Source organism: Rhipicephalus sanguineus, chromosome 4, assembly GCF_013339695.2.
Source record: "Rhipicephalus sanguineus isolate Rsan-2018 chromosome 4, BIME_Rsan_1.4, whole genome shotgun sequence".
NCBI lineage: Eukaryota > Metazoa > Arthropoda > Arachnida > Ixodida > Ixodidae > Rhipicephalus > Rhipicephalus sanguineus.
Window position 1 is genome coordinate 27,866,943 of NC_051179.1, and position 13,271 is coordinate 27,880,213.

Below are 13,271 nucleotides of genomic sequence, written 5' to 3' on the forward strand. Positions count from 1 at the left end.
GAACTTTGAATTACTGAAAGTAATCAGAGGTGGTCGTTTGGCCTTCTAGTTTGCTGCTCCCAGGGTGGTTTTCCAGCAATACCGGTCCCATTTTTGCCGCAAACCCGCGAAAACGGCGGGCCTCGCTGCTGTCAGCGCAAGAAAAAAAAGAAAGAAAAAAAAAGAAGTCTCGTGGTCAGCTGAAATGCGTGCCTGCGGAAAAAACGGCGTGCTTCACTGCAGCACAGTGGTGACACGCGGGCAGCATGTCACCTGCTCCTCGTAGCGTCAGCGCGTCATGATGCGACCATTCGCCCATTCTTTCTGGTAAAATAAAGAATATGATAATGGCCAGTGTGACGGAATCCGCGATCTGTTCTGGCTGGAAAACATGATCATTGAAGTTTTCGAACTGAGTTTTGGAAGTAGGCGTTACAGGCAAGAACTCCGCCAGCATTGCAAGTGCGCAAATTGCCGGAGCAGCCGCCAGTCGGAGGTTTGCATACATTATGAATTCCGTCAGGTCGTCCTTTATTATCTTTTCTTTTCCAAAAAAGAAATGGGTAAATCATGACGCGCTGACGTTGTGAGAAGCATGCGACATGCTGCCCGCGTGTCACCGCTGTGTTGCAGTGAAGCACGTCATATTTTCCGCAGGCGCACGTTGTAGCTGACCACGAGACCGCGTTTTTTTTCTTTATTACTGTTTTTTGCGCTAGCACCAGCGAGGCTGGGTTGCTTCAACTGTCACTCATTAATATCGCTACACTGCATTGCCCTGTGGCTCCTAATGGCCGTCGCTTCCACGGAGTTGCGGCGAAATCGGGATCGGGAATTGGCACAAGGCACCCAAAGTTTTCGAATTAACCGGGCTGGCGCTGACCGCCGCTTCAAAATATCCACTCAGATTTACATTGCAAAATACGGGACCGCAGAAACCCTTCGAATTAAGCGGGATTTCGAAATAACCGAGTTCGAATTAATGAGGTTTTACTGTATTAGTATCTGGCAATATGGCGCAATGCAGGAATGTTGAGTGAGACAAACCTCAGTGCAGAAAAGACTTAGCCACTGAAGTGTACGTGCTATGATGGCAGCTGGTCGCGATAAGCACGCAATTAGCAGCACGCTTAACGAACGTGTTGCATGACTAACAGCATTTCACAACACGCATTCCTATAGCAGAATCGCTGCAGAAAAGAACAATACTGCGTCTTTTTTATTTCTTAAAAAAAAATCGAGTATATTTTCAGCATCTCATTTAAAATCCACAACACAAGCTTCGGTTTCTTTTTTCTTCCGCGTTCATTGTGATAAAAGTAAAACCTAATGTATATATGCCAAAAACAATGTATACATAAAGAGTTCTTCATCATACATGCACCAACTATAATACAAACATGCAGAAAAAGAATATTAAAAATTTGAAGAAACATTTTCTATAAGTGGCAGCTATCACACAATGCTTTATAACACCTCTCAAGTCTGGCACGCACATTATGCGCTTCGTATCGTGCATGCATGCTGGCAGAGTGAAGTTATTGCTTCGTAAACTATCTAGCCGATGGGCACTCTGCAATGTACTCGATCTACGATTAAACACTAAGACGACATAATTCTACTCATCATTAGTTGGCTACTTCTGGTTAAAGTGAGGAAGATAGGGTTGAGGAAACGTGTTGTATACTTCAAGAGTAGCCGAAGGCAGAAGCAAAGACTGAAGGACCCTCTGACGCCACAGTACTCTCTCCATCACAGACAGACGAAACAAGAACACTGAAACACGAAGGTTTGGCTGATTTGAACTTCTGAAATTGGATCAGTAGTTCTAGTGCTGCACACGTAGCATCCATAATGGCATTGTGTACGTAAGAATGCCACGTTTTGCATAGCGCGCATGAGCACAAGTTCTGCACACATCCTCTACGTGGAACGTCACGCTTGCGTTCGCAATGCTGTTACAGGTGCTGCGTACGCAGTACTAAAACTAGCTCATACGGCTCACAGAAAGTTGAAGCTAATCTTAGCTCTGTTCACTGCAAAGTTTAGCTGCAATCTTAGTTAAGCTTTTCAAATTATCACGTTCACACCTGACTTGTCTTGAACAATAAACGGCACTAAACTACGCATCAGATTGCATACAAACGCCATTGCAAAGTGCTTAGATTAAGGAAAAGATGTTGATTTGTCGCGTGCACGAGAATTTCAAGTCAAGACGTTTCGAAACAGCTGCTTTTTCTCGATGTAGCATTAAGCAAGATGACAACTCTCCCACACTTAAAAATGATGTGCAAACGCGAAGCACATTTCGCAGACAAAAATTTGTTTCGCGCAATGTATACGCCACATGAGAGTGACTACAAAAAAAAAAAAAAAAGCAAACAACAATGATGCTGGTCTTTGTTCTACATTGTATAGGACTACTTGGAAAAGCTCAAGAAAATGAAAAACGAAATTTTGCCACCAAGACTTCAACAGAAAGTGAACCCTGTAAACATAAGTGCCTGTCTGCTGCCTATTTTTAAGGGCTTACTTTCTCTGGCTCATCACTGATTCTTAGGCCGGCCCATCAGTTGGGGCAAATTATATACACTACACTGATTTATGTTAATTCCGACAGTTACAACAAATTAACTCAGATTAATTTCAACAGTTCGAAGTATTAATTATGCTAACATACACTCATTAGACCTATGCAGGTAAAGATATCAGTCTGGAAAATAACAAGGTGCTAGAGATAAAATGCTAATGGACACACAAAAAGACAGGTGTCGATAGCGCAACAAGAGGTACCATGTCGTAACTGGAGTTAAGCCCAGATATGACCATCGTCGTAACGATCTTGCCAGAATACAGTATAAACATAGTACAATTGCCTTCTTTTTCCTGTCTCACTAGACAGATGCCTTAGACTTTGATATCCGTGACCTTTTTTCGAGCACTGGGGGAGAAAAAAAAAAGGAGTAAAGAATGAACGCATATCCTTTGGGCGAGTTGAGTACTTTTAGCTGCTATGGCCGACTGTGGTAACACCAGCTGGACCGTCCTGCAGGAGCTGAAGTTCCACAGGTGTAGTATAACCTTGGTGGTGCACCGGTGCAGTATTTTGTTGTTCCTTAAGTATCTCTCTATGAATACACCTTCCCCTCTACCCTTTCACAGCACAGCTCGTGAACTTTTTGTCTCTTATTACGGGATGTGGAACTCCCTGTACTGGTAGAACACGCCAACCTGCAATAAAGGCATGACATGGGTATGCATGCCGCAATATAAGCTCAGGTTCACGCTAACTCCAACATTTACTTCATTCTGTTTTTTTTTATAGTATCATTGACTATTTATGGCTAGCCAATAATGGTGATAATGTTGGTAGAACACTACTCAAAGCACTGACAAAAGTGCAGAGGAAAATAAAGTAAAATGTTGTGGATAAGCTCCTGTTCGAAAAAAAGAAAAAACCACAAAAGGCTGGAGATGAGGGGAAATAAACACAGGAACACTGACTAGCAACTTGCATATTTTATTTCAGAACATGTACTTACGCATGCGCGCACACACATGTACACACACACACATGTAAAAGCAATGCGAATGCCTATGCATGACGAACCACGTGAGACTTGGGTGTAGGTAATGGAAAAACAAGAAAGTAATAAAAACACGTGGAAAACCTTGCTTCACAAGAAGCATAGGCTATGAGTCAGCTAGGCATTATCCATTATCCTGCCCCTATTTAATCTTCAATAACTGTGCACGAAGAATACAAACAAAAGAATGTAGAAAATGACGGGACAAGCGCTATCCCGCCGCTTTTAATGCTCTTTTGCTCATTTTCTTACACTGTTACCCAAGATGACGCTTGACCAACTCGCACAGCTGGCAGCTCTGGTGTCCCTGTTCTCCACTTCATATTTTAACTTTCGGCCACAGCATATCAATGTGACACGGGCGTACCTACAGTGCACTTACAGGTTCCCTTATGTAGAGCTTACATAAATAGATGTGTTCATAACACATGTTGCTGGCAATGAAACAAAGCACGAGAAAAAGATATAGAGAAAAAGGGGGAATTATATGGACTTTTCTCACCGTTCACATTAGAAAATCAAAGCCTTAGATCTCTATTTTTCAAGGTCATGTGAGGTACAGAAAATATTACATGAGCGCCTGAGCTGTGCCCGCTTCGGCTTTGTGGCGTTCGCATGAATAAAAAAAGTACAAGCAGCACAGAGATCACATGACCAAGCCCTACCTGCAGGCAGGAAAGAGCGTGAGAGAAGCTGCAAAGTGTTGCAGAGCTTCTGCTTTGGTAACAACGCAGTTTCTCTTCCGCATCCGATTGGCCTATGATTCACCGTTGCCTCCAGAATGTGGCTTCAGAAAGCGCAAACATTACGTCACCAAGCCTTCATCGCAGGCAGGGAAGGCTGAGAAAGTACGCCTTAGAGGAAGAAGCTACGGATGAAGCTGCGGCAGTGGCCTGACGAGAGCAACATGCGGCCCTAATGCGACACGGGCATTCTGGGAATGAAGAGATGGTGGAGAGACAGACGTTGCTGCCGCAACAGCAAATAAGCAGAAAATTCATCAGAAGGGCTAACTAGGCTTTCCTCTACGCATTCTTAGAAAGTTTTAAGCACCCCCCATAATTTTATGACAGAATGAAATACAGTCGAGTCCACTTATAACAATACCGGTTTTAACAATATATCGGATATAACAATGGACAGCCGCGGCACCATCAGCTTTTCATTGTATTCTATGGCAAAATAAACCGCTTATAACAATGCTGTCATGATGCAATATCGGTTATAACAATTAAATGTGGGCACTGGAACCAACCCTGAACGAAACAAAAATGCACAAATGCTGCGACAATGCCACCCCAACCCCGCCTATTACGCAAAAGGGCATGAGAGCATACGCGCGGCGGCCAGGCGATAGCGCACTTGGCCTCGCATGCGGCGAGTGCGCGCCGCAGCGGCTCGCGTGCCACCGCTTCGACTGCAGCGGTGGCATGCGACGTAAGCAGTCGAAGCTCACCGCTTACGGTTTTCTACCTGCTAAAAAGTGAAAAGTGTAAGCAACTTCCCCCTCATTAGGTGCTCTTGTTTATCATGTTCCCCTCATTAAATGCTCTTGTTTGTCACGTTTTCTTTGTTATTTTCGGCATAACCCGCTTATAACAATAATCGGTTATAACAATGATATTTTCATGGCACCTCAATATTGTTATAAGTGGACTCGACTGTATACTGTATGAACTAACCAGATGTGCACACTTTATGACCACAAAGCTTGCGTACATAAGCAGCACGATGGCTCACCTTGTCCTTAAGCTGCTGGCAGAGCTGCAAGGCTATGGTGAACAGTACGAGGACTTCACTCAGCCATGGAACGGATGTTTCAGCCTGAAATACACAAGCGTCCCAACATGTGCGAGGTTGCAATATAGAGCACGCATCTGCGATGCAGCGAGCGCGGACCGTCGGCCTCTTACTGCCGTTCTCTTGCCGCCTTGGCCTCGCGCTCTCGTACGGCAGGGTCCTCGTGCCGTTGCCGATCGGCGCTCGCCCGTTGCCGATTGGGCGAGGTGGCTACATACTACTACTACTACTACTACTACTACTACTACAGAGGAGGGAACGACCCACACCCTTAAGGAGCTTCGCCCCTAAAAACTACAAATAATGCCCCTTTTCTTTCCTTAGCTCCACTGCCTGCTGAATTCATAGGTCACGTATAAACACAAAGAAAACTGTGATAGACCTAACTGAGCTCAATACTATTGTTACTACTTAAGGGTCCTGTCAAGTGGTTAAATATGAACACTACCTGTGCAACGTAATATTACTAGCACATAACTATTGCTTCTAGCTTGTAGTACTTTGCTTGCCTGCACAGCGCCGCTGTCTTACCTGAAAGACGTCAAACTTGGGCTGTCCGTGTGAGTCCTTGTGGACATAGTACACGGCAAAGATGAGCTTGTGGGACTGCACATAGAAGCTGGCACCCAGGTCTTGAGGCAGAGGTGGCTGCAGGGACTTCTGCACAAGTGTTGAAGACTAACTGGCTTGTCTAAGGCCCCCTGGCCACCTATGTCGGCAAGACCACGAATTGCCAATGGGCAAATTTCGTGGTGAGGTTTGCTGCAACAGCACCACTGCTAGGGGCACCATTACTAGCACTTCTTAAGTGGTTCAACATGTAGCTTTCCTCTTACTTTCTCGATATCCCATAACCATGACAAACCAGCTTAAGCTATGCGACTAGTAGAGTGGAGAACCGGGCAAACTAGTGTTGATGCATGTTTGAGAATGACACCACAGACACAGAATTTTAAGAACACTGTCCTGCGTCTTTACTTATGCATCCATTCCTTTTGCCCACCCATCATTTTTTCGTGACGTTCTCCAATATTAACCATACAGTGCAAAAAAGGGGTGGTACAGTCCAAACATATGAAGTATGAAAGAATTTTATGGCAGACAAAGTCAATGAAGACACACTCCACAAAAAGCAGCTGTTAAGCAGCAATCCAAGCCAGATCTGCCTTTACAATGCTACAGAGAGCTACCATGACATCTAGAAAGTTCTGTGATGCAGTGTAGGATATGTTAGAACGCTGTGTCCCACCCACTCCTACTATTTATCGATTCAGGCCGAGTTTGAAGCACGCACCATGTTCCGGCTTCCGAGAATCTCGTCAATGGTGCGTTTTTTCGGAATTATGAGGCTCGCCCGTCCCCTCTGCAGGCAACCCATCACGGTGGTCATGAGCTGCAGAGAGAAAGTGGTTCGTCATTATGAAAATCGTGTGACGTGTAGCACATGGACAATAAAAAAAAATTCCGCAATTAACACTCACTCAAAAGCAATACTTTGTAGTATGCAAAGCTGCAACATTCTGCCACCTTTTGTAATGGGTGGCACAAAAGAAGGGCCAAGACAAAAACGGAAGAGGTGAACGTGCTCCAGCTCAAACTGGTGACCAATGGTATGTGCCGGACACAAACAGCTGTTCTAATGCATCCAATGACAAAAGTATTGTATTACTGAGATGAGCTCATTGCATCTGTTGCTCATTATTCAGTATTACTGAATAATGAGCAACAGATGCAACTTCGTTAGCGCATTCACATAAAAAAAATGGCACCTGGTCTTACACAAGGCAGAAAATGATACACAGGCCACAAGTTTGTGCTAGAGACAGAAGATGCAAGCACAAATATTTTTGATACTGCAAGACAATTTTTTCAACCAAATAGTACTTTCTCGTGTATAAATTGCACCACCAACAACGATTCGCGGAAAATTTTCTAAAAATTATCCACCAAGCTAGCTTCCTTGCACAACTGTGAAACGCTGCCGTGAAGCCACCTTTACAGACTGGAACTCGCATTTTTTGTCTTGACTTTAGCTCAACCTGAAAAAAAAAAAAAAAAGATTGTGTGGAGTACACGCGGGAAAATAAGGGTTCTTTTAGTATCATCAGTTGTAATGAGTGGCTGATACCAGTGATGCATTAGCGATTGCCAAAGGGCCAAAATAAATGAAAAACGAAAAATGATCGTTAACTACAGTGTGGCTACAGATCAAAACGGCAGTTTTCCTCACTGTCAAGGCTGTGAGGAATAACTTTACCCAATCACTGACCTAAGCACAATTCAATTTCAATTAAAATCAATCTCAGGCTGCGTGACAAGCTCTACAAAGTACAGTAGAACCCCGCTGTTACGTTCCTCACTGCTGCGTTTTCCTGGCTGTTACGTCGTTTTCCGCCGGTCCCGGCATAGCTCCCATAGGATACAATGTATTGGGAACCCCGCTGTTACGTCGTAACTGTCGGACTGTTCCCGTATGATACGTCGCGAAGTGCGCCCGGAGCCGACCGAGTGACTACCAAAGAGAGCGGCCATGGCGCATTTTCACGCAGCTTGGCCTCGTTTGACCGTAATATTAGCCGCATGAGAGGCGCAAGCAACAATCTTTCAATTGATGCAAACAAAAGCATGGCCTTCGAGATTCAAATTGTAAAGATGGCGTCTATGACGTAACTGCTCGCGAAAGCAAGGCCTTTGAGATTGGCATTTACTATTGACAAAAGCATAGCCTCTGAGATTTGCATTGCACAAACATGGCGTGTATGACGTAATTGCTTGCGAAAGCAAGGCCTTCGAGATTGGCATTCACTTCTGCCATCGCATTGGCATAGACTCATCATCATCGTTATTTGTCGGAGAACGGGAGGAGTTCGAGCTGGTTGGAGCTCGCATGGTCGTGCGTGCGGTTCGCGGTCGGACTCGCCGCGCCGGTCGTGATTGCGTGTGCTTAGTTTTTTCATGCCTACAGCTGTTGGTGTTAAAAAAATCACATACGTTGATTACATTTCTGTGGATAAGGCCGTCCTAAGCTCCGCGTTTCTATCCATCGACTAGATCGCGGCTGAGCGCGCCAATTTTCGTGCTGCTCGTAAGAATTGAAATAAAATTCTGTACCACTAAATATTTTGCCGTTTTTCCTGTTTTTCGGCTCTTACGTTTCCCGTCTCTTACGTTTATTTCCTACGGTCCCTTCAAAAACGTATCAGCGGGGTTCTACTGTAAATGTAACAGCTTGATTGACAGCTACATGTGAAGCATATAAACTTTCCAGCTATATGCGAATGTCCCTTCTCTGGCTGGCTGCTGTGTGATGCAAGGTGACGCCACATTTAACAAACAATGCTTGTCACCGTGCACTTACCTGAGTGACCTCTTCTGCAGACTTGAACTCAAACTTTGTGCTTGGTGGCGGTGGCGTGAGCAATTGCAGAGCAGTCATCAGGTTGTTTCCCGCGTCTTGAACCTTCGATGAAGAGCATATCATAAAGAAAAAAGAGAAATACAGTTTAGTTTGACAGTGCTTTAACGTTGCTGATGCCGCTTCCAACTGCAAAACAGAGCAGAGTATAAGACGATCATTGGCCATACCTGCTGGAGCTTCCACTGGCAGTCATTTTGCACTATTGTCCTTAGGGTGGTGCCAGGGTGTTTGGGAATGCGCAGTGCGATGTCCTGAAACATAATTGAAAGCACGCTAAAGCTACGCAGGATTTAGACTTGTCAATCATCCTTTGACAACTCCGCTGTCCTTAATTTTTAGATAGCGTTAAAGAGCTCATTTTGCAGAAATTCCGCTGCCAGCGTCGGCAGCATTGATTGTGAACGAAAAATTGGCGTTGTCCGTGAGTGGAAATTCGAGATAGATGCAAATATATAAATAATAACTACTGCCTTGCGTGTGGCAAGTAGGTGTTCTACCACGGAGCCACACCAATGCTTGAAACGTCTTTGTAAAAAAAATCCTAGAAGAATGTAATGTAGTGGGAGGACTCTCCTTAACGCATGTAATATTGTGTGGCAGAATCACAGAATCGCACCAGGTGTCAAAACATGTGAATTGCACAATGAGTGGGCAGTTTAGAGCTGCCCACCCACTATAAGGTGTACAGGTGCGTAGTGCATAGTGGGTACTTTGCCAACTTGCAAAAGGAAGAATTATGGCGTAGTGGGCACTTCGCAGCTGTATTCACAGTAGGAATTCTAAGACAGTTTGAAACGGCCAACATTACGCGCACAAACGTTCCTTTCCTTGCAGTACGATTGAAGGCGATGCGCACGGGGCTCGATTACGCTATCGCATTCTACTCTTGAAGGCAAAGCTCAAGCGTCCTCAGAGTTATTGTGATCATAAGTCCATTATTACAAAAAAAAATGAAGGTTAAACTTTCATTTTTTAAATATTGCACGTAAACTCCTATGCCAGTACGTCAGTGTGATGTCATGAATTTCAACATACGTTTTCGTACTTTGACAGGGTTGGCTCAATGACAGGTGACAAAAACTTGTCACATTAAGTCTCTGGCACCGTCAAAGCAGAATGCATTCTACTTTTAGCAATAATTACATAAGCCCTAGCCAGCCCTGTCAGATCTTTGCTAACTTCAGTTGTAAATGTCTTCGTTTACTGTAATTCATGTACTGTACCGTCAATATGCATCACCAAGAAAAATTGGGAATTACTCATTGAAATGAAAATTTCCACTTACTGCATGGCTGATGCTATCCCCTGACATTGTTGCCAGGACTTTGATTTGCTCAGGGGTAGATGTAGAGCTTTAACAGATAACAAGAAAAAAAAACACTAAACATCAGCATGAACGAGACCCCATCACAGACACTGTGATTAAGAGTCGTAAGCTCATTCAGTTTAATTTATAGTTATTAAGAAGCTGGTGATAAACTGTGGTTACACTGCAAAAACTTTCAGTTCTGAAATTACATGATGCTTGTATGAAAGATGCCACCTGAAGGAAAGCTGTGAACTTATGTGCTTCGAGATGTTTGCATAACTACGGAGATGGGTAATAACTTACGATGTAGAGCCCTATGCACATTAATGAGTTATAGTTAATGAGCTAAGGTTACTGACTGAAGCATGATCAACATGGTCAGTATAAAATGCTGAGTTATGGTAGGTGAAGTCTGTTTGGCTATTAAGGTTACATTAGTTTAGATTACTAAGTTACTAAGATTACTAAGTTAGGCAAGACTGCGAGGTTATGGCAGAGTCCTGCTGTCATTATAGTTAGTGCAGACTACATGAGCATAGGTAAACATGTCATAGTTAAGTAGCTATCTAGGTTATCTTTAACAAGACATGAAGACAGGTGAGGCCACCGTGTTATATAAAATTGGCAGCACCATACACATATATGTACAATCATGGCCAAATGAAACGTGAATTAGAGTTAACAAGAGCACACTATTTCACTTTTGCCTTTGCAATGTTGTCATGCTTTGAGATTGTACACTTGGTTTGAAGCCTGCAGCATCTTTGTCGACAGGACTAGGAGTACAAAACCGCACTTACATGTTACTATACTCATAAGATGTGTTTTACTTTATAATGTCTTGTTTGTGTTTTTATTCGTTCAGGGTTGTACAACAGCACTTAGCGAACCTTGTCTGAGAATTCTGTTCAATAAATAAAATAAAAAGGCTAGGGAGTATATTTGTCAACACAAAAACAGGACTTCTAGATACAGAGAACACACATTACAAGAGAACTTTGAAATTATAGTAACTCCCATTTAAAACAAACATCAATTGAAAACAAACATCAAATCGGTTCTTGCACTCTTCAGTTTATCTTATCCAAAAAATTTATCATGACGATTGTTTAACTTAGGAAGATGAGCACACACATAATGTCATAAATTAATGGCCATCATGACAAAATGGGTCGGTGGTCAATATGAAGCTTTCCAAAAGATGTATACACCACTCAGCACTTTCAGATTCGATAAGCTTCCATACCTTGTACTGTTCAGAATCAACTTGTCGGTCTTGACAAGGTTTTCTTGGTCGGAAAATGAGTGTGGGAAACGCTTGGAGCATTCCTGAAAAATTAATGAAACATATACACCACTGTGCGATAGATATAGTAGCAAGGCTGCAGTCAATGTCGTTTGGTTGTGTATTGTAACCAAGAACAATAATTTTTTAAAAATTGCTTTAATATGTCATGCAACATATACGCTACATAGGATGATCTGTGTGCCCCTTTCTTGATTTTGCGTGAATAGCAGGCTTGCCCAGTTTACAGCAAAATACACACATTACATGCCAGTGAGGTCTTTACTGATTTCACATTTGAATCTGCTGATAACATGAAAACAGCATAGCGTAACTTTCATTAAAGTTTGGTCAGCATGTTAACCTACAGTCAACTGAACTGCAACACATTAATATACTGCATTAATATATTTGTTTTTCTTGTCAAATATTTTATTTCAACTGAGACCCAGTTAAGATTTCAAGGACCTTCACAGTGTACTATATTTTACTATATTCTAATAACTACAAAGGAAAAAAAAACAGCAAATGAAACAGAAAGCAGGAATAGAAAACCAAAAATAAAAGACTTGCACTGAGTTGCACTGAGACTTGCGCACACATACATAACGCTTGGAACACACACACACGAGCACGCACACGCACACGCACACACACACATGTAACATCTCTTCAGTCACTCAGCTGTTTGTCAGAAAGAAAAACTGACAGCTGTGATTAATCACATCGTCGACAGAAATTACAAACAGCGCCGTTCACTAATCTAACTAGGGAAAAGGTGCTTTTGCTGAAAACGCGTGTCGAAGAGTGCATGGTATATCAGGGGCAGTGTTTGTGCAACGATACATGTGCAGAATGAAATCAATGTGTTTAAAAGAAAATAAACAGATCTGCTGTAGAATTTACCAGCATGATATCCTGCAGCTGCTGCAACACAATGTTCACTTCTTCTTGCAAAATCCATTCGAATTCGGCCTTCTGAAATAAAATAGAGATAACAATTGCGACGAGCAATCACAGCACACTCTTTGCAGATTGTCAAACATGCGGTACGATCGCAACTTCTGAGCACAAAAACAGCAACGCGACGAAGCGGAACACTGTGTACCGGCCGGTGAAAAAAAAAAAAAGAAAAAGAAAGAACAAAACGCGAGCGAAATGCCGGGCTCTTGCTTCCTCTTCTTCATTCGTGATTATCATGCATTTGAGAGCGAAACTGAATTAACGCGATCCTCGCAAAGGATGCACGCTCAACGTTAACCACGGCTAAGCGAGAAAAAAGAAAAAGATAGCATCTCTCTGCGTTCATGCATTCCTTGCTCGCATTCTGAAGCGAGCGCTTCGCGGTGAAGGCTGCAAAAAAAATAAATCGAGCAACATTAAACTTCGTTTAAAGCGTTGCTCACGCGAAAAGCAATCACGGCGTTACAAACTCGCAACATTCTACAATGAAGAAGCCTCTAGCAGCGACAGCTTAGAGGAGGCAGTCGATACAACTCTTCGCACACGAGTACACCTTCAATGATTTGCATAATATGCGGCCGGGAAAGCGTGTTTAAAGATTTTACTCACTAGCGCTTCTATCTCCTCGATGTCTGCTTCCGCCATTGCAAGATGGTTTCTGAAAGCGTCAGCTGTTTTTGGTTAGTTTCGTAGTGGCCGGGCATAGCCACCCGGAGATAGCATCAATGGGTGCGCCAAAATTTACGCGAATATTTTTGCCGGAACGGCCTGAGGGCTCTACCGCCCCGTGCTGAGCCATGACTCGCTTATTAGCGCGCAAATTTATTGCCGAAACGGTTTACGAGCCAGCAGTCAGCCCTCCTTCACAGGGGGTCCGTTCCGCGGTCGCGCTTGTGTGTGCGCCAACTGCACCGCTGTTCAAACGTCCAT

At 43.4% G+C, this 13,271-nt stretch overlaps 2 protein-coding genes across 2 annotated transcripts in view; both read right to left on the reverse strand.

Moving 5' to 3' along the window:
* LOC119389686 (sodium- and chloride-dependent GABA transporter ine-like) overlaps positions 1-13,271 on the reverse strand; it is a 272,940-nt gene that overhangs the window by 142,601 nt on the left and 117,068 nt on the right.
* Positions 982-13,109, reverse strand: LOC119389690 (protein rogdi). Its single transcript, XM_037657053.2, has 10 exons — positions 12,951-13,109; positions 12,285-12,356; positions 11,340-11,422; positions 10,070-10,136; positions 8,952-9,035; positions 8,725-8,826; positions 6,661-6,759; positions 5,898-6,026; positions 5,307-5,390; positions 982-3,210 (listed from the first exon to the last, which is right to left on the reverse strand). The coding sequence occupies exons 1-10, from the start codon at positions 12,984-12,986 to the stop codon at positions 3,169-3,171; spliced, it is 798 nt and encodes a 265-aa protein (XP_037512981.1). The 5' UTR covers positions 12,987-13,109; the 3' UTR covers positions 982-3,168.

Bases quoted from the DNA above. Each gene is read 5' to 3' on its own strand.
- LOC119389690 (XM_037657053.2), bottom strand. From the start codon at position 12,986: ATGGCGGAAGCAGACATCGAGGAGATAGAAGCGCTA. The intron at 11,423-12,284 runs GTAAATTCTACA...TTAATTTTTCAG, and splicing joins AGCTGCAGGATATCATGCTG to GAATGCTCCAAGCGTTTCCC. The intron at 5,391-5,897 runs GTAAGACAGCGG...TGTGTATTTCAG, and splicing joins CCAAGTTTGACGTCTTTCAG to GCTGAAACATCCGTTCCATG.